The 27,489-nt window shown below is 47.9% G+C and overlaps 2 protein-coding genes across 2 annotated transcripts; both read right to left on the bottom strand.

Annotated features, from left to right (window-relative positions):
• Positions 1-615: 615 nt before the first annotated feature.
• On the bottom strand, positions 616-14,871 carry METTL2A (methyltransferase 2A, methylcytidine). The gene is made up of 9 exons (XM_054801544.1): positions 14,747-14,871; positions 12,756-12,847; positions 8,452-8,813; positions 7,030-7,079; positions 6,506-6,566; positions 5,203-5,342; positions 4,288-4,394; positions 4,023-4,088; positions 616-2,646 (listed from the first exon to the last, which is right to left on the bottom strand). The coding sequence occupies exons 1-9, from the start codon at positions 14,833-14,835 to the stop codon at positions 2,495-2,497; spliced, it is 1,119 nt and encodes a 372-aa protein (XP_054657519.1). The 5' UTR covers positions 14,836-14,871; the 3' UTR covers positions 616-2,494.
• Positions 14,872-15,013: 142 nt separating this feature from the next.
• EFCAB3 (EF-hand calcium binding domain 3) lies at positions 15,014-27,396 on the bottom strand. Its single transcript, XM_054801542.1, has 17 exons — positions 26,141-27,396; positions 25,896-25,995; positions 25,299-25,498; positions 25,086-25,165; positions 24,082-24,186; positions 23,406-23,504; positions 22,469-22,801; positions 21,799-21,870; positions 20,766-20,858; positions 19,802-19,901; positions 19,114-19,187; positions 18,485-18,628; positions 17,347-17,473; positions 16,827-17,020; positions 15,985-16,148; positions 15,780-15,896; positions 15,014-15,399 (listed from the first exon to the last, which is right to left on the bottom strand). Exons 1-17 carry the CDS (start codon positions 26,350-26,352, stop codon positions 15,115-15,117), a joined length of 2,499 nt encoding a protein of 832 aa, XP_054657517.1. The 5' UTR covers positions 26,353-27,396; the 3' UTR covers positions 15,014-15,114.
• Positions 27,397-27,489: the final 93 nt, after the last annotated feature.

The following is a 27,489-nucleotide window of genomic DNA, read 5'->3' as shown; positions in this document are numbered from 1 at the left end:
GGAGGTCTTTCACTGAAAGCAACAGAGCTGGTTACATGAGTCATGTCACATCAAACACTCACAGAACTTCTTTTGCTAAGCCTCTTTGTCTGGATAAGACGAGGAGACGTGAGCTTGCTTAGCTCCCAGAAGGCCTTGAGCTGCGTTTTGCCTAGACCTTGCCTAAGATACCAACCTTGCCAGGGAACCAGACTTCGTAGATCTAGCATGAAAACATAGCAGTGGCTGCACAGCTTCCGGGTTGTGCCCAGCAGAAGCCACATGTTAGAGGCAAGTGGAAGGGACAGAGGAGACAGACCCGTTTCCCCTGCCTTCAGCACTATGGTTCTCTTCAGCTTTTCAAGCTCACGTGCTGATCAGCAAGAACTGGAGAGCCAAGGAACACATCCTCCCCCGATGTACTTTTTTGCCCCCTGCACCCTGGTGAAGATGCATCAAGGGCAGGTCAGTAGCAAGGCATGATTTTTTAATTGCCTTTACGAAAAAGGACAGGAAATGGAGAAGGAGAAAAGGCCGCACAGTAGCTGTGAAGCAAAACATCTCCCATTCATTTTTCTGCTTTCCAAAACAAGCGGCTTCAAGCCTTAACGCCTCCTATGTCATTTGCAGACACTGGGAAGTCTCTTAGCCCTTTATGAAATACAGTACAACAAATTGAACAAGAATTCTCTTCCCAGTTATTTGATTCCTTTCCAAGATTATTTAAAAGATATGTAGAAAAAAGCAATGGTGCATTTCCATTCCCCCCCCCAGCACTGCGGCCTGCCTTTGTGGTGTGAATGGATTTGCTGGGTAACCTTTTCACAGGAAGGGCTGAAATGTCCTAACCCAGAAGCCTTTGGGTAGCAGACACATGAATACAGAGTAACACAGTGGCGTGGAAGTTACAAACTGATTGTGCTGCCACACACCCAGCAGAGAGAACTGCTACAGCCCCTTACAATGCTTTACAAATCAGGGTGCTCCTGGTTTGACTCCAAAGACTTCTGCAGACTCTCCAAAGATAGTAATGACATTTCCTCATCTTTTTACCCTTTCTCCCATTTCAAGACAGCAGTTATTTCATAACCTATGTGTTCTCTATAGTTGACAGTTATTCTTACGCAACTGTAAGCTACAAATACAAGTGTCTAACTAATAAAATAGTTAGACACATGAACTGCTCTTCAGCCAGTGGTGTACCCACAATAGACCTTGTTGCTTCATGAACTAAAACAAGGTAGGAGATACCAGGCAAGGCTTTTCCTTCTTGAGAGACGAGAGCAGGCACTAGTGACACTCATGATCACAGAAGAGGAAAAAAACTGCAGTTACTTAATGGCGGCCCAAATCCTTCACGTCAGGCGCGCAGCAGCATGTGAGTTTCTGTGGAAGCCTGATTTATATTAATCAAACCAGCACTGAAAAGCATTACCACAAAATTTATTCTAATACCTGTTGTACCACACCCTAAAAATAACAAAAGAAAACAAGCTGAGATAAAAGATACTTGCTGTCAAAAGTGGGGAAATACCTTCAGAAAGCCACAATGTTGCCTTCCTCTAGGAAATTAAACAAGAGTGGTAGACATTCTTCAGATTTCTTATCAAAGACAGGTGTCTTGTCTACTTGGGTTTAGCACGCCACCATGACAGGGCAATGCAGTTCGTGACCTGGGGGCTGCAGCCAGCAAGAACAGTTTCTGACCGTTCAAGCAGAAAAAGCAGGTAATTCTGTGTAAACCCTGGTCCCGTGAACTGCTTGCAATACTCTGCACTCTGGAGGTGCCCCAGAACTGGCATCAGCCCCAAATCTTTGAAAGCCTGAACCTTGCCTGATATGAATTTATAGCACCTGACTATAGTGTGCTAGCTCTCTAGAGGAACATCCTTGTGGAAAGTGAAGGCAAGGCAGCGTAATCTGCTTTCTCCACAGATTATCTGCACACCATGAGGCATCCATGGGGAAGCTGGCACAGAGAAACTAGCATGCTCTCAGTTCCTGCCCTCAATCAATGTGTTTTAACTTGTGGATTTGCACAAACCTGAATGACTAGAAGAGAGCTGCATGAGATAAGTTGGCTAAGGGATCCATTTTAGGCATAGTGACCAGTTGTAGAGAAGAGCAGATTTCCCCTTTGTATGTTTTTTGTTCCCAAGACAGGAGTACAAAACACAGAGGTAAGGTCGAAGCCTTCCTTCTGTTTCACGTGGAAATCCAGAGTAAGAGTGACTCGCTACTCAACCTGCTCAGCTGCTGTAAGACAGCTTGATCATTTTTTAAGTTATTAAAACCATAATTTAGAAAACTCAGACCAGTAGTAAGACATCTAAAATACTGTTTGGTCTCTTCTTAGAACATTCGTCCTTAGCAAAACTCACTTGAAGTGATGCAAGCACTGTAAAAGGCACTGAGGTCCTGTGTGCACTCAACTCTGTAAAACCACATCTCACCGGGAGGAGACGCTGCACATGGCCATGAAGAGGCTCCAACCTAAAAAGCACACCCCGTTTCCTCACAGTTGAGGGGCAGCAGGCTTGCGGTATTTGCACTGGATCCATACTCGATACATTGTCATTTGTTTCCCACGGTTCACTTGCAATCGCCGATCAACCAGATTCTGGATTTTCTCCAGCCCAGCTGTTGTGAAGAGATCATCTAATTCATCTGGAAGCAGAGAGAAGTAGATTGAAGATGCCATAGCTTTCATTTAACTGATACCGGCTCACACTGAGGGCTAAACTATGTTGAAAGATGGGCCAGAGGAAACTCACAGTCTCACTCTGGCAGGGAAACATAAAGATCAGACAGGACTTAACTGCTGTACTATGGGGGGATTAAAATCACAGTTTCTCTTGTTTCCCTTGAGTTTACCTTCCACCAAGGAAGGAAAGAATTACATGAAGGACAACTAGAATTACAGAGACTTGACAAAGAGAAAAGAGCAGCAGTTTCAGACATGGGTATCGCCTCTAGTAACTGATTAAGGTAACATCTTCTGGCAAGTAGGGACAGATCCATTCCTTCCCCCTTCCCCCCTCTCTCCAGAGGAATGTCAGAGTCTGCAAGAGCAAAGAAAGGGATCAGACCTACGCTTTTAAATGGTGGCAATAAGATCTGTGCTGTATAGGCTGGAGGGGAACGGGATTCATTAAGGTTAACTGGGGGAAAAAAAAAATCCTTAAAAAACCACACCCTGCTGGGGCCCAATCAAAGCACTAAGAGCCCTCGAGGCTCCAGCACTTACCCTGGCAGGTATTCCTGACCAAGCAAGTAAATATCATAGTGCCCCAGCACGCTGGCCCTGGGCAAAGTCAGACCGAGTCCCGCTGAGCAGCCGAGAGTTTCTTCAACTGCAGCCTGGGAGCACGTGGTTTGTATGGAGTTTCTGTAGAAAAGGGCTAACAGGTCCCAGCTTGTGCTCTTTTATCAGATGCTTTCCATCGTGAAGCGTTTGCCAAACACGCATTAAACATTAATTTTGTTGTGACAAACAAGACTTGTGCAGTGGGGAAGGAATTGTTCGTTGCCGTTGTGCCACTGCTCTAAAACTGACCGTGCAGAGGGGCCCATGGTGGAAGTGACTGGAGGTGCAATTGGTGATAAGCAGGGAGAAGACAACCCCTGCTGAACACCAAGCAGCAGCAGGACTGGAGAGGCTGCCTCAGCTCTACGCTGAACCACACCCTTCTTATTTCCTCATAGGAGAACACTAAAGTCAAGAGAAATTCCCTCAAGTGGTGTCCATCTCACTCCATCCTCCACAGGCAACGAGATTCAAGGAGAGCTCCTCCAATCCCACCACTCCCAGTGTAGCAAACACACTAGTCTTTCTCTAAAAGGATTTTCCACTAAGGAATTCACTATGCCATATTTTTGCGTCAGCAAGTGACGAGCCCAGGTCCCCATGCAATTGAGGGACACTTAACATTTCACACTGCTCCAAGAAAGACAGGCTGGAAAGAGCTAGTGGCAAAACTTGAGGGCACAGAGACAAGAAGAGGCGAGGAGAGTCAGAGGGATGTTTTTTTTTAGCCTCCTACCTTGTGTGAAGAAGTAGACCCTGGTGCCATCACCTCTCACATAGAAGTTATCAGACAGACACTGACCTAAGGGCAAGAGGGATTTAAACAGTTACCAGCTACCATTTAAAAATCAACAACTGCCATCCAACGAGAGGCACTTCTCCCAGCACGTGCTCTGCTTAAGGGGAATTAACAAGCTGCCTCCTAAACAGGGTAGACACTACTCCAGAGAAGCATCATCTATTAGTGATCTGGCAAGACTCCCCAGGGGAAAAGAAAATACCTTTCTTAAACCGAAGCTGGGCCAGATCATAACGGCCATAATCTCGTAACAAAATCATTCCTCCGGGTTTCAGAAGGCGACTCAGTCTGCTAACGATGCATTGCATCCTGAGGAAAGGACAAAACAGAAGTATTCAACATTCTGCAAAATGATGCGTGTTTCCTTAGCTCACTTTCCAAAAAGAAGGTATAGAGTTTTACATATGTTTCAACTTGATATAAAGAGCTACCAAAAGCTAGCATTTTTCTGCGCTCTCTCAGTCTTAGGTGGGTTGATTTTATTTGGCCACTTTATTTCTGACATTCCCTGATTCTGCTTTTGGTTTTTTTTTTTACAACAATAACTTAGCCTGCCACAGCAGGGATTAACTGCTCTCTCTTACTAATTACAAAAGGATCTCCACTGGTTTCTGTAAAACAAGTAATAAGTGAACTTGAAGAAAAATGCTGTGAAATAAAACCAAAAGGAACAAAAAAGAGATACTAGTGTAGGTTCTAACACGCTGTCTCGCTAAGATCACAGCACTTTTCTTAACTGTTTTCTGAACCTGTCCCCTCCCTTGCCACTTCCCATATGAGAAATTCATCCAGCCTTTGAGCCTTAAAAATCTAGCAGCATACTTTCCACAAATGGGTGCTGAGTGTTCAGTGTGGCTGGGGTTCAGAACAGGTGAGCAACTGTGACCATAGCAAGACGCCATCTGTAGCCACTTAGCACTTCAAAATCACATGTATCCTATGCCAGAATTTGTTACAACAGAAAGTACCTGCAAATTTCATTTTCAGAGGCTTAATGGAAAACTGGACCAGACAAAGAACAAACTTTAATTTTCCTGATATGAGGGAACCTACTATTAAAGAACTCCAGCTCTATATGCATTATCTTCTGCAACCAGAAGGAATTATTAAAACTTACTTCTCTGGGAGAATCGCTGAGAGGACAAAGATAAGAATAACAACGTCAAGACTCTCATCTGGCATTGGGAAAGGACTTTGGTCATTGCACAGGTCATGGACAAATGCAAAGCAGCGAGAAGAATCATACTGCGCGTTGTTCTGTATTTAAGGGGAGAGAAATCAGAGCATTAGCGGCAGACCCTGATCTCAATATTACCTGGACATGGGAGCATTTTAACTTTCACATAATAAAGTGCTGTGTCCAGAGATCTGTTTCAGCCTCACTGGCCTAAGGCAGATGCGGTCAGATAGCTTCCCTGGTCAGACAAGGAACAGGGGTGAAAGTGACAAATAAGTACACATGGGGGATTTACAAAGAGCTTTGGACTTGTTACTTTCAGACAATCAGCACTGGCAAAACCCCAAAACTGGATTGAGGGATTATTGCAATTTTAAGGTCAGAATTTCAACTAATAGTGGTAAGAAGTGAGGGATTTACACTGTTAAGCTGGAAATCTTTACAAAAGCGAGAGCGTCAGGGCCCCTCTCTGCATCACTGCAATCAATATTCAGTTCAACTACAAGCAGACTGCTCCCTATACTCCAAAAATAAAACCTGGCTCCCTAAAGTTATGCTCTTAAAAATCACATTTAGACTTCTAAAAGAAGTTGTATATTTTTCTAAAGTTGCTGCTATGGATTGCAGTAGCCTTTATAAACAGTGTTTGTGTCACCTTAAGAAGATGAAATGGCATGCTGCCTCTGCTGCTGTGCTCCCCATCTCATCTCATGAAGTGAATGATTACATCTGATACTTCATATATTCTCAGTCCTGTTCTGACCTGAAATTTGTTAGCAGTATTTGTCCTTTGACTAAATTCCAGTCTCCTGCTCCACAGACAACAGTATCCCTCCGAGCAATCAGACCACGTTCCCAGTACTGCAGTGACAGTAATGCACACACAAACCAAAACCAGCTTCAGTTCCTGTTAAAAAATAGCCTGAATGTTTTCAAGGTTCAGCAGTTACTCGGCTAAAAGAGCACTGGATTTAGAAAAGTTCTGCCAACCACAGGGGAAAGAAAATCTGGCTGACTTGTCTGCTGCCAATGTGACATTTTGAGAACTCCAACTTCCCTCATTTCTACAATCTTTGATGGCTCATTTTCATGATTTACCAGTACAAGGGTCAGCATCAGAGCTAGCTAAAAAAAAGTAAGCTGCCAACACAGCTAAACAGCTGGTGGTAGCTGTGATGTAGTTGTGTTAATGTGCAATTGGTACCATGTACTTCCTACCTTCATAAGTCACCACTGAGTTTACCTGGACAAGATCCACAGCTGTTGCAGAAAAATCACAGCAATAAACAAAAAGGCCTGGGTCACTGAAATAAATAAAAGAAACTATCATCATTTATATAAAGGTGTTCCACAGGAATTGTCTCAAACACACAGAACTGGGAGCCAGAAATCCTGGACTTTAGTCTATGTCTGTCAATAATGCCTTGTGCAAAATCTGGTGGATCATGATGCTCCTTTATGCCTCTGTTATTCTCATACGGAACTGACTGTGTACTTTTTCTTCCAGAAAAGGGGACGCTAAGGCCTGTATGAAAATGCTTGCAGAATGAGACATGTGAACTCACATCACGTTTCGTTGGTTACATTCTAAGACCAAAGATTCCCAAGCTCAAAACGCAATCATTTGAAGCTGCAGATGGCAAACGTACCATTTGTATCTGGCCTTTCTCTGAGATTGTCGGAACTAAGAACACATGCAACACTTTTCCAATTGTTTTTCAGAGGCTGGTATATCATGCAGGTAAAAACCTACTGAGAATTACTTACTTGTTGGTTTGTAAAATTGGGAAGACTGTATTTCCAGCACCACAGCCAACCTGTGCAAACAAAGTGAACACATAGTAAAAATAATTTCTTCAGCATGTCCCATGCAGCTAACTTCAAATCATCACTACAACCACGGAACAGAGAGCAACTCGTGATTAACAACTGAGCATAACAGTGACCATTTGCAAATCTCACTGCGAGATCTGAATATGTTCAGCTCTGAGGAGCAGGTTTACATATAAGCATTTGCAGAAAACCACTAAGCCAGTTCTCATAGAAATCTTACTAACAAGCTACATATCATTACTCTTTAGAAAACTGTTATTGCTGGAATCCCAAGCATAACAACCTGTATGAGTCGTTGAAGCATTGGCAAAGGCCGTGGATTAGTTGCATTCACTCCCACAGAAAATCAGAGCAATGGAGAAAGAAGTTTATTTTACCATAATTAAATCCTGCTGTTTCAGAGTTTCCTTCACTGGATGGCTCTTCCTCAAGCTACAGCTAGGCCTAAAATGATTCTGCCTTATTATTCCTTCTACTTCATTCCATTTGAAGACAAGATGGCTCACACAACTGGGTTTAAGAAAATTTGCCTCTGAATGTTTAAGGAATCAGTAAAATTGAAATAGACTGAGCAGAAAACACCGCTGATGGCTTGCAGTGACAGGTACTACTGAAGGTGCTGAGGTGAGACAGGAAAGCCACAACGACCCAAGAACATTAAAGCCTGAGGAAGTCTCAAAGCTTCAGATTAAATAAAAAAATCAAAAGGACAGTTCATATTGACTCTCCCTGGAAGGGCAGAACTTCCATAGAACACGAAGCCTTCAATATAACCAGCAATATCAACAATGAACAAACTAGAGGTGGCAGAGCAAAAGGTCATTACCAACTCTCAGGAATCTAATATTTAGAAGTCCTACAGACTTTTCCGGGACAAACCCTGTATCAGTCTAAGATTCACCATTATTCCATGGCCCATAAAGAATAAACCAAACAGCATCTTTACATTCTTGGTTTCATTGTTTTGTTTCACACCTCCTAAGGCAAACAAGAGTCAGCACAAACAAGCAAAACATAAATGACAAGGGAAAGCTTTATACAGACAAGTAAATGAATCTGCTTCTTCAAAAGATGACTTTAAAATGCTTGTTTCAACTTCTGATAGTAATAGCATGTATTTTAAACTCAGAAACTTCTTATGGTCCTTGGGCTCTGCCAATTCACAGTCTGAACCAAAAGAATCCCGACAGATTTCATTCAGTTCTAAGCTGCCCCATGTTTTTTTGCATTTTATTGACTTCAGGCAATCATCCCATTCACTTACTGTTTGCCAATGATTAATATTTTTATGTCTCAGTCCCACTAACACTGATATAAGGGACTGTTTGATGTGTGACACTGTTTTACAGCTATTACCTCTAATACTCGGTAAGATGCAGATGATCCTGGGTAATCTCCATCACTTTGATTCAGCTCACTATACTTCTGTGTGGCCAACTCCTCTGTGCAGATCTTGGATGTCGTTTTTATCAGGTTTAGCTGATTCTCTGCCCTGGTTTCCAATGAACAATGTCCATTTTCATAGCTTCCCAGCCCTTCATTGTTGGATTCTTCTCTGTTACTAAATTCATGCACAGAATTCCTATTTTGACTTGGGTTCCTGCCAGGTGCCAGCTCAGGAAATTCAGTGAACAGCCAGTGCCTGTCCTTGAAGAAGCCATTTTCATGGATTTTATAAAAGTCATCCCAGTACCTCTTAGCATTCACCTCATATTCCTCTGCAAACACAAACAAAAACATCACCAGCACTCAAATTAGAAAGTCTCAGAGTTTAATCAGTTCAGACAGTCAGGGATCACCGCAGACATCTATTCAGCAATCTGCTTTAATAAGTAAGGTTATTGACTGAAAAATCACCTTTATTTAAATTGTGCCATCCCACATGAACACTCAGCCTGCCTCCTTGCAGTCACTTTGTTAGGACTGAAAAAGGGAAAAGAGATATAAGAGGAAACTGTCTGTCTCCTGGTAGGATTTAAAGGAAGCTAGCAACAGAAAAGGCCTCTTTGAAGGAGGCTGGAATGAAGAAATCCAGGTTTTACTTCCATCTCTAACACTAACTTGTTCAGTTCACTGTACAATTCATTTGGAGCCTCATGACACTAGGTGTCAAGCACTTACAACTTCTAAGGAATTCTATGACAGCTGCCTGGAGCTGAAGAGCTCCTGTCCGACACGCTACCCCATTTTTCAGATGGAGAAACAGAAAAATTAGTCAACTATACAGGCCTGGTAGAAAGCTCAATTAGCATTTGCGCAATACTCCAAGATTACAGGACAGCATGTTTTACACAAGTGTTGCTAGAGTCCAGTCTACAGCACTTTGTTTTCCATAGTTCTATGCATGTTAAGAGCATGACGCATTTATGAAATTAAAAGAAAAGAGGAGAATCAACACAAGTGACGATTGTCATTAAAGTAATAGGAGAGAGCTAAGATGGATAGGCTAAAGATGATAAGTATTAACTTTAGCAGCAAACATTATCATTTTCACACCAAGTGGATACATTCCGAGATGAGTATTACAGAAAGCTGGAAGAACTCTTAGAAAGCCACGATCTACCGAAATTCGTTACTCAAGGAATTATTTCCACACGCCTTCACAGATTTCAGATCAAGTACAGTTCTAGGGGAACTATTTTTCCATGGGAACCTAGGAATCCCACTGGCTTCCTGAATTCTCATCGATGTGATGAGTTCTCTGTCCTGGGAAATAAGAGCTAATTATAGCATCCTATGCTTGTAATCACCTAGAGGCATTAACATCCATGGCCAGAGATCCCAACTGTATTCCAATAACATGCAACTCCTTACCCATCTTTGCACAGCAACAGGTGCACTACCAAATGCGAATGATTCTCCCACAATTAAAGATGATGACTGTAAGTAAGAATGGATAACCTCTCTCCAACATCTACTAAGAGGAGGGTTAAGAGAAAAAGCAGGCGCCTTAAAATTGGAGATTAGTATTATCTGAACCATAGTTTATCAGTCTTTCTGGAAAGCATGCAAGTGTTTAGAAGATATCTGACATGAAGTAGTATAATGAACCAAGAACAGCTGGAAAAAGAGGTAGCTTCAGCCAAATATAAACCAAAATGGCTTTAACAGAGAATCGGAAGTCAGTCATATGTGTATTTTTAGCACAAAGAGCTATATATAATCTCTTTACCTCAACTACAAGGATATTCTCCTTTTAAGAAGCCTTGTTCTTAAACCCCAAGCCAAAAGAAATTTTAATGTCTGATATTAGACTAGAGCAGTAAGTTTGTGCCATAATCTCACCAGAGCTCAAAGTAAGCAGAGTCAAGTCAGTTTACTATTTGCATAGGAGCACTCAATGCCTGCTCATGTCAGAAGAAGCACCATTATTGATTCAGTCCCTGGCACACTCCTTCCTGAACGGTCACTTCTTCCATGCACTACTAGGGATATGCAAGGCTGCCGGGGCTGGAAATGCTCTTTCAGCTAACAAAAATAGGAAGTCCTGATTCCTGCTGGTCCCTAACAATCCCATGACAGCCTGGCTGTTCATGGGATGCTCACCTGAGGTGCTGTGGCAATATTCCAACCCAGCCATTTTGGATTACCCACATTTTTGCCACAGTGTAACACCGAACAAGGCACTGTGCTCTTCCTGTGTTAAATTATCGTGAAATTCTGTTGGATGCTATTGAACAGCTGCTATACTCCAACCCACACGTGTGGAAGCTATATTTAAAACTCATTTACCTCATACTATAGTGTTTTCAAAGCACTGGAATAAAGGATCGGTAACAATATCAATGCAAAAAATCAAGGGCCAGCTGACAAAGATCATGCAAGAAACAGATTTAAAACAAAAATGACCATACTAATTTTTCAGTCTGACTTCCCACACAACTTATGCCAGAAAAGTTCACATAATACTCGCTTCAAGACCCTTAGCTCAGGGCGACATCGGTGTGTGAGCCAGATTCCTCCAGAGACTTCCTTGATAAGGACCCCTGACCTTTCTGCTCATCTTTGTAAGGACGCCCCTAAAGTCAAGCCCATACTCACCCTTTCACATTGCAGAAGAAGTGCAAACAAAAGTAACTGTTCACAAAATACAAGAGGAGAACCAGGAACCCCCTCAATTGCACAGGGGCTAATTACGGAGCCTCAAAAAGAAACCAAGAAACTCTTCCACTTCTTTCTCTGTTCCCAGCCAGCAGACACGTCTTCGACATACCCCACAGAACTTCTCTCCTTCTTCAGAACAAATTCTGACAGCCCCAAGAAGTCCACAGAATAATACAGCCATAATGACCAAGAGCCTGCCTTTGTTCTCCTGCCTGGACGTTACTGATTCTCAAAATACTAGACCCTTCAGGCACATTTGGCTGGGCTGGCTTCCCTATGTTTCAGCCATCCCATTGTCTCTACACGCTTCCCACTGAATAGCAGCCATCAAAATTTGACTGGCTTCCATTGTTCAGTCTGGGAAATGCATCATGAAGACCTGACAAACTGCTCTAACAGCAATTGCTCCACAATTTCAGAGTTGTATATAGGTTCTCAAAGCATGAGAGACAGCATCCTTTAATGTTAACCAGATTTTAAAATGAACTCAACACAATGGGTATCACAATAGAAACTGCTGGATACTTCTGGGAATCCAAGAAATTAGGAGGGTTGCTCTTTGGTATAATTAAATTTGCTATTGTGAACACAGCTATATGGGAAGTGTCTCAATAGCTCCAGTAGTGTTCAGCATCGCTTTACGGATGACACACTCAATTTAATTTGAACAAAAGGAGCAGATCCGTCCTATTGCTCGGCAGGGTGAAACAAGATCATCATCAAAGTCTCTTATCATACCAAAGAACAGGAAGCCATTTCACCATCATTTAAGGGACTGGATGATATCTAACGGGTGTGGAGGGAAAACGCATTATTAACCAACTCGGAACAGCTTCAACTGTATTACTTGACTGTAGAACTGTGCACCTTTAGCTTGATTCAGATTCAGGTAAGCTTTGCATTTTGGATGTATCAATATCCTTTAAGCCAAGTTAGAGGAAAGAAAAAACTTTGGAAACGCTTTTCTGCCTCTCTGATGATAAAGACTTCAATCAGGATAAAATAATTTTTCTTCACTTCTGATTTAATCATCATTATCATGCTGCTTGTTAACTTGGTAGAGACAGATATGGACACTACTTTATTAGATTCTCTTAAGAGAAAAACTAAGCTTGAATTAGGGATTGCTCCACAGCATGCAAGCAAATGAAAGATTGACTGTTAGAAGTTAAACTTTAGAGAGCAAAGGCAAGCAGAGGCAATAACGCTACACTGAAAGAAGTTTGTTGACAAGGAACGCCAACAAGTATTTAAACATACACAATGTGAACAAAGAAGCTAACCCAAGATGACTCCTCCCAACCAAGACCATTTCTGTTCCAGTAGGATGAGTCTCTGGAGAAGGTGGAAAAGTCACAGAGAGGTAAATTAAGAACAGAAAGATTCCTCCTCCTCCTCCATTTTTCATTATCCACCACTAGGTAACGTATTTTGAATGATTCGGGAGAGGGGAGGAAGGGAGGGATAAATGATGATGCATATGCAGCTCTGGCCAGACTGTTCCACTCTTGTATGCACATGTCAAGACGCAGCATTAGAAGACTATCTGAAAGTACCTTGTTTATCTTGTGGCAATAGCTGTGAGCTATTCTCTTGAACTTTACTCCTGGCACGGGCCTCCTGCTCTTCTGACCACTCCACGTTATCCCTGTGGTGAAAAAAAAAAAAAAAAAGATGAACTACTCAGCTGAGGATGGTAGGGGAAAGACAGAGAGAAAAGAGAAAGGTCTAGACAGCCCTCTCCAAACTGACAGCTGTGGATTGTGTTTCCACGATCTCTAATTCTAGCTCAGCAGCAGTACAACAGCTATCAGCACATACGGCTCCCATTTCTGAGTGAACGGCACTCGTAGCATTGCAAAAGATGTAACTGGAAGGGATCCCAGGAGACACGAAATCTGTCCCCTAATCCTTTTCCCTATTTGATGCTCAGCCAAGTTTAGAGAAAATAAATCCTTACTGTAAAACCACGAGGACACTCAGCACAAACAGGCCTCCTTGGAGAGGAGCTGCCATTCTGACATGGTGAAAAGCAGTTGTTCCTACACAGGTTGATGGACAGGTAGGTGCCTGCATGCTTTCACTCAAGCAGGTCATCAACATGGGCCATCTGATTTGGCTGTCTTAGAAAACTACATTTTCTTTCTCAAGTTAAAGCAAAAAAGGCAGTAGGGTTATTTGGAAAGTAGAGTATTATATTAAATCCAATTATGAGAAAAATATGTAGGAAGCTTTAAAGCATTAAGAGTTATTAATAAAACTTAAATGTGCATACACATTTGTATAGTCATTAAAGTGAGTCACTTGACCTTTTTTCACTAAAACAAGTGAATGAATAGCAAAATACAAGGACCAAGAAGCACTATTCTGGCCTCAGGAGGAATTACTCTTTTGATATTAATTCACAAAACAGAGACTTAAATGTCAAGTCTGTGAAAAGCTAGATTACTAGGAGCTTCTGCAGGAAAATACTGTTGAAGATATGCTTTTTAACATACCTTTGGTATACTATAGTCTCACAATGAATGACAAGCTGATACATGCACATATTACTTTATTACAAACTAAACATACCCAATTCTTAACAGGGTATAGCAGCCAGAGAACAAAAGTGTACATATTTACCTCAAAAATGCAAAATACCTTCAGTTCCCAGCAAATTTGAGAATTTGGGTGCTTAACATTTTTTAAAGCAATAGCTTTCTCCAAGCAAAGACATCCTGTTCCAAGCTAACACCTAGCATGATCTCACAGTGCTACAGCATTGCCTGGCAGCAGATAGGTGAAATGGTCTTTGTTCAATTTATACATTAGTCATTAATGCATACAGATGGAGAAGAGTTCCAGGTTTCTGAGAGTGCATAATTTAACTTTATTAATTATAGCAATGAAACAATCGCTACAAAGCAAACCAACACATTCTCCTGAAGCATCAAGGGAGCCTGAGGAATCCCAACTGCTTCGGAAGGAGCCGAGGAAGGCTCAGGATCCCCCGGGGATTTGCACCCGCGAGCACCAGCTGAACAGGGCAAGGCTCTCCCGCACCTCCAAGCCCTCACGGCACCGCCGGCCACGCTGGCAGCGCCCCAGCCCGGGGGTGACAGTCCCCGACCCCAGGCCCTCCTCGCTGCCTGGCTGCTAGCCCCACACCCACAGCTCCCCTCGGCCTGCTCCGCGCCCCGGCGGGCGCTTCAGAGGCCAGCCCGGGCACCGGGCCAGCGCGCTGGGAGAGAAGCGACAACAATGTGTGCGGCCGGGTCCCCGCGAAGCGGAGCGGGGCAGCTCGGGGCTGACTGACCCCGGCCGCCGGGAGCGCCGTTACACAGCGCCTCGCCTCAGACTACCGGCAAGTCAGGGCGGTGAGGACAAGCCCCCTCCTCCCCAGCCACCCTATCCAACCCCCGCGGCCGGGCACAGAAAGGCACCACAGGGCGGCAGCACCCCGGAGCGCCCCGGCCAGCTCCGTGGGCCGCTCCGCCGTGAGCAGCAAAGGGCCAGGGATCCGGGGCGGGCACCGACGGGGCGAGGAGGCGGCGGCCGCCCTCACCAGGCGTTGTGCTGGAAGAGGCGTGTAGGGTCAGTGAGGAAGCGCCTCCCGAAGGGCCGCCGCTCCAGCACTTCCCTGGGTGCCGCCATGACGGGCCGAGCAGCACCGGAACCGGAAGCATCACTTCGCGGCCCGACCCGAAAGAGGACTAGGCGGGCGGTGGTGGTCACGTGAGGGACGCGAGCGTCACGTGGGGGCGGCGGCGGGAAGCGCGCGGTGGGCATGGGGCGGCGGCTGCTGCCGTAGAGGAATGGCGGCGGGGGAGAAACAATCACCACGACGATAAAAACGTCTTTCCACGGCTTTTATTTCGCATTTTATATAGCGGGGTGGGAGCAGGCCTGGCCCAAGTCACCGCTGTCCAGCATTCACCAACCTCCGGTGGCATCCAGGCACTGCCTTTGCCTGGCGTCCCTTGCCGTTTCCTGCCTTGCAGGCCGCCGCTGGTGGTCCCGTCTGTGGGGTGCAGCGGTTGTTGCCAGCTCGTGGTGGGTGTTCCACAACCAGGAGTAGGGATGGGAGGTGTGGTGGAAGTGCTCGCTGCCCGTCTGCAGGCCGATCTGGCCCCTGCTGATCTTCCGGCACAGCTTCAGCGGGCTGCGGCGCTGGCGGAGGGCCGGGCTGTGCCTGTACCGCTTGGCCACCTGTGCCTTCTGGGAGGAGGGAGGGAAGTTGGAAGAGGAGGCAGACTGCGGCAGGGAAATCTCACAGCTTTATCTGGGTGGGAGCACGCGCCACGTACATACATTCAAGACAAAAAGTACCTCAGTGACACGTTATGATGTGGGGTTGGCAGGTTATAACCAATTCATGCTGATGATTAACAGTAATAAACAACTAAGCTATTACTATATCTCTGCTTTCAGTTTTCCTTGCACTTATGACAAAACTGCTCTTTAATACCCGGTTCTAGTTAAAGCATTCACCAGACAGTTAATGTATAGGTTACACGAGTGACCAGTCACACTTAGTTCTCTAGTTGCCGTCCCCATACAACAAAGGGTAACATCTTCCCTCTGCATTTCACACTCACTTGTGTCTTGCCCGGGCTATTTGTTGTCAGATGACGTGGTGTGTTTGGGCGCTCGGTGTTGATGTCAGGGAAGTGTCTCTGCTTTCTGCGGTGAGCAGGAGGCTTGAGAGCAGCTGCCTGATTAAACAAAGCACGTGTTTTCAGGCTTGTCCCCACACCTCCTTTGGTACTGTTACACAGCTGAAGCATCGCTTGTCTCCCTCACCTCCTGCACCCGGTTTCTCTTGCGGAAAAAGTGGCTCTCAAACGAAGTGGTTGGTTCATTCCTCTGCCTTGCCACCTTCTGCAAGCCTCTTTTTGGCTTTGCCCGTGTTGTTGTGTGTTGTTTAGAAATCAGCGGAAAGATGGGTACCTGAGCATAAGGGCTGCCTGAACGGGGCAAAGGTAATAGGAACCGGAGTCACTGACTGTGCGGCCAACAGCTGCTGCCTCCTGCCTCTTGGTTTGTCTCCTCTTGCCAGGGAAAGACTTGGTCAGTTCCTCACTGAACCAAGAGTCACAGGAGCTGCCATCTGGCCTGCCCACCGTTAGCAGGCATAGATCCACAAAGGCACTGATCCCTTGGCTACAGTGTGGAGTGCTTAATCTGCAGCAATCTATGGTGTAGGGGTGCCTGTAGGTGTTGGGGTACCCTAGAGCTCACCCACCACTAGACACTTTTTAAGCATTTAAGGCAGCCACCTTGCACAGACGCTGCTGGAGGGTGATTCCTTCACCCCTGGAGCACAACCCACTACAACTGTTTGATTTCACTTCTTGCCCTGGGAGGGTTTTGGGCTGGATGGACTCCCAAGGTCTGCTCCAGCTCCATTTTCTGTGATCCTCTTGGGAATGACCTTGGGAAAGGTTTGCTAATGCAGGGCTAACCCTGATCCTGAGCCTTGCTGAACTCAGTACCAGAAGCACCGATCCTCCACCTTCAGAGAAGGCCACGTGCCAGGAGGGAACAAAAGAAGCTGTGGCAAATGCCCCAGTTGGGTTGTCACTCTGGTAGCTCCAGTGACTTCCCTTTTGGACAGAGTGGGGGTGACAGTGGGCAAACCTTACCTTTGAGGTGCTCCATGTAAGCTGCTGTGTCCCTTTTGTTCCTGGCTGAGACGTGGGCAGCGCTTACAAAGGCAGACATAGGGTAAACTGGCTCTTTCTGAGTTTTTTGGGGCTTCTTTCTGCAACGCTTGAGGGAGTCACCATCTACTCTGACTTTTTGGCCAGTGCAGTCCCTAAGCTTCTGCTGGTAGTAACTAGAAGACAAAAGAGGGCGTCATTGTACCGTGAAACACAGCCCAGGGCTGCTCAGCACTGGCTGCTGTGCACCCGCATATCTGGAAAGACCGGGTGCGTGAGGATATTTAAATTGCAAAAGTGTGATAGACACATTTACGACAGTGTCTTTGTAGAGTGGGTGCCCGAGCTATGCAGGTGCTTTTGGATGTACAACTAGATATGAAACATTTCTGGAAATCTATTTTTGGAGCCCCTGTGTTCTGTATATTTTGTTTATAAGGGACAAATATCCCAGTAAAATGGGGACCTCCCTTCTCTATCTCACAGACCTAAGGTGGCTCACCTGATGATCCGGAACAGAGTTCTCTGTGGCACAGCTGCCAACTCTGCCAGCTTCAAGAAGACTTTGAGGAGGAGGATTCCTCTGGCATTGACAGAATCGAAGCTGTCTGAGTCATTTTTCCCTGGGGCTGGAGAGGAGGAGAGTGGTCAGAGCCATGACTGAGCCTTGTGTTACCTTCACAGAGCTCAAAGGGGGCAGAGACCCCAGCAGCCCCAAGGAAGATCTGGACAAGTTATGCCATGGGGATCTATCCCCATTTTCTGCTGAGTGCTGGTTAGGTATCTAGCAGGGAGGACAATTCCCTGCAGCTTATCGTTAGCCAAAAAAGGTAAAGTCTTCTACTCCTTCTGTGTCCCATCTTGTAAAAGAAGAGTTTGGCCTCTGCTCTTGTAGCCAGGAACATCTGGACCAAATTCCTGCCCCGGTCCCTGAGACCCACAAGCACAATGATGGTCCTTCCCCATTGTTTCTCTCTGCTTCTTGGCCTGGGAGCAGAGCTAACCCTGACCTGGCCTGTCATGGCCCATTGAGCTATAGCTGTCTTGTCTGAGTAGAGCAGCCTTTGTTTCTTTGGGTCCCAGATGCTGATTTCTTGCTCAGTACCAATTAGGTTGAGAAGCAGGTAAATTCAGATATCTCTGGATAAGCGAGGCTTTTGCTGGAGTAGAATGTCTCTTACATGTTGTATGGGCAAAACACTCCTTGTCAGTAATGATGTCCAGAAAGTCAAAGAAATCCACCATCCTGTCTCCTGCAGGCAAGTGGCATCTCCATTAGCAAGGCATGTTTTTTGCTATAATGAAATGCTGGAGCAGCTTGGAGCTGGCGCTGCACAAAGATTTGCTACTAAACTCTAACAGCAGGAGAAAAGCAGTTAAAGCTTTCACATGTAACTGGGCTGTGGAACTTGGTGTTTCAGCATGCATAAAGAGGTCCAAAGAGCGCAACATGTATTCATGAAGATAGTCCCTGGTAAGTGCTAAAATGCAGCAGCCCAAGTGCAGCCTCTGGCTCAGGAAGCATTTTGGTGCAGTATTGCCCCAGGCTGGGAAGGCACATGGAGAAGGATCGCTTTGTTCACCCAGAAGTTGGCTGGGAATAACCCACAGGGGAGTAATGTGAGGTCTAGTGGACTCACTGTCGGCATCTGCACACACCAGCTCATCGTTCGCCTCTTGACTGGTTAAGCTAATCCCCAGCTTCTTAGCAGTCACCTCCAGGCTGGGAAGTTTAATATTGTCATCTGGGTCTTTGGGGAGTAAGTTGAAAGGATCGGAGAATGCTGCAGGCAGGAGAGGACAGCGGGTTAAATGGGCTGGAGGGAGGCACTGCCTATATTATATTTGTTTGGAAACAATGAACTATAACCACTGGGATCTGGGACTGGGATTGGGGCGGGTGGTTCCTTACTGCCCGTGGCAAAGCATCTACATCTTAAACTGCTACCGAGGGCGCAGGGGAGTTGGGGAATCTGGGCAGAGGAAGAGTGATCCTGTATTTAACATGAGATGCTGGGTGAGGTGGTTGATATAGTTCTAGCTCTGCGCTCATGAACTTCAGTTATCTGTCAAAAAGGATACTGATGCTTCCCTCAGCCACTGGTCCCCACATCCTTGGGAAAGGGGATTGTTCCTTCTTTTGTATACTCCTGGTTATTGTCTCAGAAGGATCATGCAATGCTGCAGGACTAAGCTAAAGGACAAACCACTGCTGGCCATGCTGCCAACATGCTTTCCAGGGGGGGAGCCCATAACAAGGTGATGTTACCTTTCCCTTGGTTCCTTGTCATGTTCTTTGCTGCTTTGCACTCAGTTCTCTGCTGAGGGATGTGTGAGAGGTCCCTGCCACAAACACAGGCATAAAGAGAGATGGACACACTGACAACTGAGAAGCACACACTGACAAAGACCAACCGATACACAGCTCCTACTGATAGAGCTGGAGCAAGCAATGCAGGCGCCAGTCCTTCTCTGATCCCTATGGGCCAGACAGTGCTGGAAGGAGTGCCAGAGAAGAGCTCACTACCCAGCTCCACACTCACAGTAATGGGAGCCAAACACCCTGCAGCAGCTCACGTTAACTGCTTAAGGCTGCACAGAAACAATAATGCAGTCTCAGCTGCCTTCCCCAGTTCAGGCCAGCTTTAACAGAGGGCAACTGTGGCCACCCTGGTGTGTGCAGGGAAGCAGAAACATCAGCCAGGACAAAATAGCCCTCAAAACTTCCCTTGGCCACACTGCAACACTGGATGGACCATGCTCTGTGACCCACAGCCCTTGTCAGGAGTTGGCCCAATCCCCCACCTGTGGCTCGTGTGTTTCTTCTCTAGATTGATAATGCCAATACGCACAGCACTGCAGGGATGAGTATGAAGGCAGGAGCCCTGTTATGTGATCACATAACAGGCCGGGGACAGCAGCAGTTCCACACACCCCGTTTCCACCTTCATGCTCACCTGATTGTCTCCCTTGGGAGGAGTTTTATCACCCTCTTCTTAGGCAGAGGCTTTGGTGTCACACTGCTTTTGGGAGCACAGCCAGGAGGAGTAAATTTTTCTGGATGTGGAAAGACAAATAAGCGGTGAGTATCATGGGCTTCCATCCAGGCAGGACTCACAGCTGTAGACATCACCAGGAGAGCTGGAAGGACTCTGCAATGACACCTGTCCCTGTTTTGTGCTACCACAGCATTAACTCACTGTCTCATCTTGTTCATGGGCAGCAGGCTATCCAGCAATGGAAATCCTGTGCCCTCCTAGCATTCCCTGTTCTCTGCTACAGCTTCTTCCCTATGACTAATTTGAATCTCCTTTTCTTGCCACTTAAGCCTCTGATTGCCTCTCCCACCTGCAGTGGATGTGGAGGGTAGTTTATTCCCCTTCCTCTTTGTCCTTCCCTCCGGAGTAGCCAGTGCCTGGAACAGCAGGTAACTCTGAGACAAACTGCCACCCATGGAGGTGACACTTCATGGACAAGCTGGTTTTCCTTTCTCTGCCCTTTGAACATGGCAGCCAAAGGCTGACTAGTCACAGGGGGGAAATAACATCACACCAAGCTCTCTCTTACAGCTATTGTCCTCCACCTGCTAATCCAGAACCTGGTTTGGCTGATGGATGCGAGGGCACACAGTTGTGATTGAGCATGCCAGGATGTCACCCCTGCAGCACTGTGACCAAGCACATAGGACTCAAGGGGTGGGGGCTAAAGACCCAGGCTCAGTTCCCGCTTTCACCCCAGAAAGTCTGTGAGACACTGGGCAAGGTGCTTTGGGCCATTCCCAGAGACTTCCCAGTCCCAGAGGAGATGCCCAAGGTTTGGCTAGACAAAACCTCAGCCAACCTGATAGTTGGCTCCACGTGAGAGGCTGGTTTGGAGGCCTCCAGAGGCTCCTTCCCACCAAGATTTCTGTGATTCACTCACCATTCACTTTTGCTTCTTTTAGCTCCTCTGGGTTTGAATGGCTCCATGGGGTGGCCAGGAGGGAGCCCTCACCGCTGACATCAACTTGGTCCTCTGTGAAAATAAAAAAGGCCCTCTGAGCATTGTTTTCCTTCTAAATGTGGGTGTTTTAAGTACCATCCTAAACACATCAGCGAGGTGCTACCACCTTCTCTGCACAGCCAGGACATGGAGGGAGATTGGTTATATAAAAATAAGAGCGGTGTTAGTAACATCTTTTGCCTTTCTCCAGCTCCATCCTCCAGAGGATGTAAAATCTTTTCAGCACATTAGTGAAACTAATCTCTCCTGCATGCAGGGAGGGGAAAAGCCCTGCCATCACTGTCATGAGGGGGAAGCAGAGTGGGAAGGGTGGCTTGCAGACAGATTGGGTCTTGAAACAAGAAGGGAAACAGAAGCCAGAAGGTGTCAAGCAAATCTTTGTCAGTCTCAAGCAGCCGATCCTATACCTGTGACTTCCCACCCTCATAACTCAGGAGTTATGACACGGAGCAAGGAGCATTCTGAGAGCAGCATCATGCTTTGCTTTTTCCAGCAGCTCCAGCTTTGATGTGTTAATCTCTGATGACCCTGAGCAATATTAAGGTTTCTGGTGGGAAACGTGTTCAGTTGGAAAGTTGGACTGGGGACGGTGTGTTTGAATCCTCAATGAGAAGTCGGAGTTTAACACCGTTTTTCTTGGCATGCCGTACTTGGGAGCTCGGCTGCACGACCCAAGTGCTGTGACTGCCATGTGTAATTGCACGTGTTAAAGAAAGCTAGTGAATGTGGGAATTTGTGGTGTTTGTCTGGCTTTGGTGAGGCTGCATGTGGCCGTACTGAGCCCTGCAGTGAAGTTTTGGAAACCTACTGCAGCCACTGGTGTGTCTCTGGCTCTCCCTGCACAGCAATTTCCAGTTCATTAAGACAGGTGGCCTCAGAGTTTTCTTCTGAAGGACTCTAACGCCATTTGCTGTCATCTAGCAGCAACTGGGGTTATGGAGATCTTGCTCACCTTCCCCCAGGGGTGGTTGCTGGACTGTCCTCACGGCCTTCATGGATTCACTCGGATTCACCTTCCCATCAGCTGCAGAGGGAGAGCAGTGCTCAGCAGCAGTGGTAATAACAGACACCAGAGCACAGAGGGGACAAGGTGCTGGCACTGGACCCAGTGGCAGCTACTGCACCAGCCAGGGGCTTCCCCAAGGTGATGGTTAGTGCTTTCTTCCTTCCAGAGGAAGGCAGGATGGAGTCCTTGGGCAGGGTCAGGCGTTGGAAAAAGGTAAAGTTGAAAGCAAAACCACTGGGGCTTGCTTCTCTACACTGTCGGGAATCCAGACGGACTTCATTGGGCACAATCCCCCCCATAGCATGGGGCCTCTGTGGCAATTGGGGGTACAAAAACTAATGCACTAGACCCTGCTGAGACGGGAGGAGGATTTTACTACTAGAGGAGCAATTGAGTCCCTCACCACCAGACTTTCCTCCATGTTTACCCCACATGAGTGGGAACCCACAGCATTATTTTAAGGGGATGAATTACCTCATGTAGCTTCTGTGTTAAATATTATGTCCTCATCGTCGGACAAGCGCCAGTACAGGCATGCAGAAGGCTTTTAACTAATCTGTTGGTTTCCAGAGATTTCTAGGCTTCCTCCAAGAAAAAAAACCCCTCAGATACCTACCCTTACCTTCCATGTGTCCTAAGGCTTCCAGCTCCTCCTTGCTGGTCAGGTGGACCTCGCTGGCCATGGAGCCCAGGATGGAGTGGAGGTCTTGGGTGTCACCTTTGTACCCTAAGGTATGGCCCGGGCAGTATTTGAATGGAGCAGGGCATCTCACCAGCAGCAGGGACTGGTTCTCCAGGGAGATTTCAGGGCTTGGCAATGACAGCGAAGGGGCAGCTAGAGAGACAGCATCCACAGCGGCAAGGCTTGGCACCTCCTGTGGCTCTGGGGTCAAGTGGGTCTCCACCATAGTCAGGTCAGAGCCCAGATTATCCACAGCAGCTGTGTCCTCTGTAACAAGAAAGTGTTGGAAACGTCCTCTGCATGCTGGCAGTCAGCACAGAGAGACTTGGCAAAAAAAGGCTATTAATAATAATAATAATAATAATAATAATAATAATAGAGGCTCCTTTGCCTTTCACCTACCCTTTCCATCCCAGGATCTAAGGGACTGTAGCCACAATAATGCAATGAAACTCCCTCCCCCTGCCCCAGGCAGGGTGGGATGCTGAGGCCAAGAAAGATTAAATTCCCTTTCCATGGTCATTCATCACCCGTCACCTCCCCTCCACATGCTGCACCATGCGTAACACGCTCTAGACACAGCCCCTTCTCCTTTGATACGCTGAGGGATGGCATTTGTATCTTGCTGAGATACACAGAGTTCACACCATGCCCCCTGTGCCAAATAATGCAAAGCAAAAATTCAACACAAGATTAAAGGGAAAGTAGAAATGGGGAGAACTTAACCTCTGCTGAGTGCATGGCATATCCCACGCCAGCCACAAGCACGAGCTGCAGGGACCCAGCAGCCTCCCCGTGCTCCTGTCGCTGGGTTGCTGGCTGGAGGGGCCATGTAGGAGGAGAGAGCAAGGAGGGGAATATTGGTCTCCACCTCTGATGTGTCCCAGGGCTTCCTGCAGCTCCTCGCTGGCTAAGGGGACCTCCATGCTGCCCGTGTTGGAATCTGTGTCCTGGATGTCAACCGTGTTCCCTGCAGTATGGGAGAAGATGGAGTTTAGTTAACGGGGAGATATGTTTGAGAAAGGAGAGTCCAAAACACGGAAAGAGTTTGCAGGGAGACTCTTGGCTGCAGCTTTAAATGTTTCACCAAAAGGGCAGTTTACAACACTGAGAACTCTCATAACTGCAAAGGATTTGGTGATTTTTTTTTTTTTTTTAGAGAATCTCACCCCAAAACTGCTTCCCAAACCAGGGCCTTTTTGGCCGGATGTAGGCTGGAGGTCCAAGCTTTCCCCAAAGCATGGCGCTCTTTCATCCCAGGCTAACCCCGACTCCTTCACTGCCCTGGAGATCCTATAATGGATAAAGCCCAGAGCAACCCAGTCTGATCTCTCAGCTTCGAGCAAGAGGTTGGACTAGAGACCTCCCGAGGTCCCTTCCAACCTGAATTATTCTGTGATTTTGTGCCCTGGGAAATCTCAACACTTTGCTGGTTTTTTTTTTTTTTATTCCAGCTTTTTTTTCCCTCTTCCTTCACAATTCTTAAGCTTTTTTTGCCCAGCAGATGCTCCAGATCCTGAACAATCCCATAGTGCTGATACACTCACCATCCACAGCCACGTCCTCCAGTGCCTCCTGCTGATTCTGGTCTGGTAAGCGGGTTTCCACTGGGGCTAGGTGAGACCTCCGCTCTCCAACATCGACCTGCTTTCCTAGAATCAATGGGGAGATGTGTTTAATTTCAGAAAATTTCCTGGAGACCTGGAAAAAACAGTTCTGGGTTGTGAATGGGACAGAATGCACCTTAAATTATCTCCTAGCTGTGTCAGTAAGCACTTTGCTCATTCTTGGATCTATTAACAGCCATCAGTTTACAAAATGAGTTGCTATATTAATGGGCTCCAAGAAGAGCACTTTCAGGAATAAAAGTAGCATTAAAAAGAACCCTGGCCTGAAGTGTTGCTGCAGGAGCTGTCTGTGGGATGGGTTGCAGGGTGTCCCCACTATCTGGAAACCTCCAGGAGTGAAATTTCCCTGGGGATCTATCCCTGCCTGCAGTGGGAGAGGATCAGAAAGCAGCACAGAAAGGTGCGAAGCATCTGACAGCACATACAGACATGACCGTCTAGTGGTCCCTAACACAAACAGCCTCAATGCAGCCCAAACTTTGCAGGTTCAGCAGGGCTGGAGTTATTACTGCTCGCAAATGGCTTCCCCCAGGGAGCTGAGAGCAACCGCCACCTCCACCACCTGCCCTAGGAGGCACCTCCAGCTGCTTACACTCCTTTATGCCAGCCAGCACCGTGACACAGCCCTGATTTTGGGGGGGAAAGGCCACTCCAGATTCCCAGCAGCTGGTCCTCACTGTCACGGGCCTGATCTTCCAAGCAGCCATGCCCACTGGCATCAAGGGGCAGTGAACTTATTAGCTAAACAGGGGTCTTGTCTCATTCCACAGCTCAATGGGAAATGGAGATCTTCAGCCTGAATTGCACACGTGGCATCACTCTGGTTTCTCCAGCATGCTGGAGTCATCGAGGTGGGACAGAGGATTTCAGAGGAGCACGATGGAGCAAACACAGCTGAGCTGGATGGGGATGAGCAGGGTTACCTTCCAGTTCCAGCACAGCCTCATCCTGCTTTTCTCTCTCCTCACTGTACAGATTCATGTCCAAGCTGGACGTGCTTTTCCTACCAAGGGAGCAAACAGACATGTGTGAGATGACCCTGCCCGGTACCCGTCCCTCTGCCTTGGGGACCCAGATCACCCTGGAGGGAGGCTCAGGGGTGGGACTGGCTCAACCCCAGATGGTCCCTGCATTACCTGTCCTGGGGTGTGACAGCCGCCTTGGAGGAGCTGGGGGCTCTGTGCTGCAATGGCTGGGGACAGCTCTCCGTGGCGCTGTTGGCCCTCGAGGCTTGCCACTGCGGCTGATCTTGGGTGTCGCTCACATACTTGCTCTTCTTCTTCTTCTTGCCCTGTGGCTGCCATTCCTTCCATAACACCTCGAAGGAAGAGGGGGTCTGGGGCCGGGAGCACCCACACCATCAAACACTGCCCCAGCACAGGCTGAGCCCAGGGAGGGGAACGGGAGGGACCTGGCAGCCCCCATCTGGGAGGCTCTGGGATGGTCCAGTCCTCCATCTCTGGAAGGTCCCCCAGTGCCTGCACAGGAGTCTACCCCAGGCTGGGCCACATTAAGGTGCTCAGCAGCAGCCAAATCCATCTCCAGGCCAAATCCTAGCCTGCGTTTCTCAGTAGAATATACGGACACGCAGCCCCTGGCATGACCCAGAGCTGCATCCCTGGGGGCTGAGGGTTGTGTGAGTGGGTGATGGGCACGTGGTTTTTGGGGTGTGGACACACTTCCAAAAAGAACGTGTGTGAACGTGTGCAGGGCCCAGTGCCGCCCACCCTCACCTGCGTTGCTTTATCTGCCTTCGGCACATCCTTCCTGCACACTGCCTGCCTGGGTGGATACGTCTCGGCCATCAGTACCATGCACCATGGGGAAGTCCCCCTGCAATGTTGGCACCATCCTCCATCACCCTCCCCTTCCCATCCTGCAGCTTTTCTGCCTTGAGGACAAGCAGGGAACATGAAGAGCACCGAAACAATAGATAAATGTGGGCTCCCTCCATCCAAGGAGCCAACCCCTTGCTTACTTGGAAGTCCTGCTGGATGTGGATTTCTTGCTGGATGTGGCACTCCTGCTGGGTGTGGAGGTCCTGCCGGATGAGGACACTCTTCTGGGGAACGATGGGGCTTGGGAGCAGGCAGATGTGTCTTGACTCTGTGCTGAGCCACGTCGCGATGGCTGCTGCTGAGCCTCAGTGGCTGCGGGGCCATAAGGTTTTAGCGGCTTGCAGGGCTCCATCCCCTCCTTGTCCCGGCCCTGCTGTGAACAGGGACGCTCATGGGGCCCTGCGGACACCCAGGGGCCTCACATCCAGTGGGGCTGCGGCCAAGGGCACAGCTGGGAATGATGCAACCCAGGCTCTGTGTCTGTGTTGGGGCAGGAGGTGACTTCAGTGCCAGGGGATGTCCAGCAAGAGAGTGCTGCAGAGCCAGGTTGCCCCACAGCACCCTGTGTCCCTCTCCAGGGACACTGCAGCAGATTCACCTTCTGGGTGACTGCCCCGGTGGCCTCAGGCACACTCGGGCAGCACAGGGCAGTCCCCAAGCTCGCTGCCTGGTGTTACCTCTCTGTCCCCATTCTGCCTGATGTCACAGAGCACCTGGTGGCACCAGTGGCATTCCCAGGCTCAGCTCCCCACCATCAGCAAGCTGGGACAGGGTCCTATGGGGTCCAATGGGGTGTCTAAGGCACAGGGTGCCACAGGGATGGGGACAACATCCAGAGCCTGAGTACAACTGTGCCTCCATCCCTCCGGCTGCTGCCTGCTGGGCCCTGCACCATGCCTGTAGACAGCAGGATCCGTCCCCGTGCAGGCTAGATGTGTCCCATGGGAAGGACCTCACTGGCCAGGCTCAGCAGGGAGAGTGGGGCAGGTTGCCAGGATGGACCTGAGCGGGGCAAGGGGTGACTGCCCTGAACCTTGGGCTGGCACCGCCCCCCTACGGCACCACGAGCTCTGCAGCATCTCTGAGCAGGTGCCCAAACTGAGTGCTGCTTCAGGGCAAGTACGGAGGGCTCAGCCGAAGCCCCTGCACCCCCAACTGCCTCCCTCTCCAGCCAGCCTAAGGGTCGTCTTCTCCGTGTTGCAGCCAGGCTCTGCCTTGGGCACCCCTTTGCCTTCCCATCAGCCCACCTTGCAGCTGAAACGCTCTCTGGGGCCAAACCCAGCTGAGCCTAATCCCAGAGCCCTCTTGGGCACTGTTAACACCCACCCCGAGCCCCTGCCCCGTGCAGCTGGGGGCACTGGGTGCTGCCTCCAGGTGTCTGGACCCGCTACGTGGGCTGGGGGTACCCCGTGGCCCATGGGGTGCAGGAGTGGAGGGGGGGAAGATGTCGGAGAGCCGGGCAAACCGTTTTTCCGGCACCTTCTGTGGT

Source organism: Grus americana, chromosome 22 (genome assembly GCF_028858705.1).
Source record: "Grus americana isolate bGruAme1 chromosome 22, bGruAme1.mat, whole genome shotgun sequence".
Taxonomy (NCBI): domain Eukaryota; kingdom Metazoa; phylum Chordata; class Aves; order Gruiformes; family Gruidae; genus Grus; species Grus americana.
Note: the sequence above shows the minus strand (reverse complement) of the source record. Positions and strands in the feature narration are given on the sequence as shown.

What these genes read in the sequence shown, in the direction of transcription:
- EFCAB3 (XM_054801542.1), bottom strand. Translation starts at nt 26,352, where the DNA reads ATGGAGCCCTGCAAGCCGCTAAAACCTTATGGCCCCGCAGCCACTGAG. An exon ending in ACATCCAGCAGGACTTCCAA is followed by an intron (nt 25,996 to 26,140) that starts GTAAGCAAGGGG and finishes CCAACATTGCAG; the next exon opens with GGGGACTTCCCCATGGTGCA. An exon ending in AGAGAAACCGGGTGCAGGAG is followed by an intron (nt 15,897 to 15,984) that starts GTGAGGGAGACA and finishes TTGTTTAATCAG; the next exon opens with GCAGCTGCTCTCAAGCCTCC.
- METTL2A (XM_054801544.1), bottom strand. Translation starts at nt 14,835, where the DNA reads ATGGCGGCACCCAGGGAAGTGCTGGAGCGGCGGCCCTTCGGGAGGCGC. An exon ending in ATTGCCACAAGATAAACAAG is followed by an intron (nt 8,814 to 12,755) that starts GTACTTTCAGAT and finishes TTGTGTTTGCAG; the next exon opens with AGGAATATGAGGTGAATGCT. An exon ending in CCAATTTTACAAACCAACAA is followed by an intron (nt 6,567 to 7,029) that starts GTAAGTAATTCT and finishes TATTTATTTCAG; the next exon opens with TGACCCAGGCCTTTTTGTTT.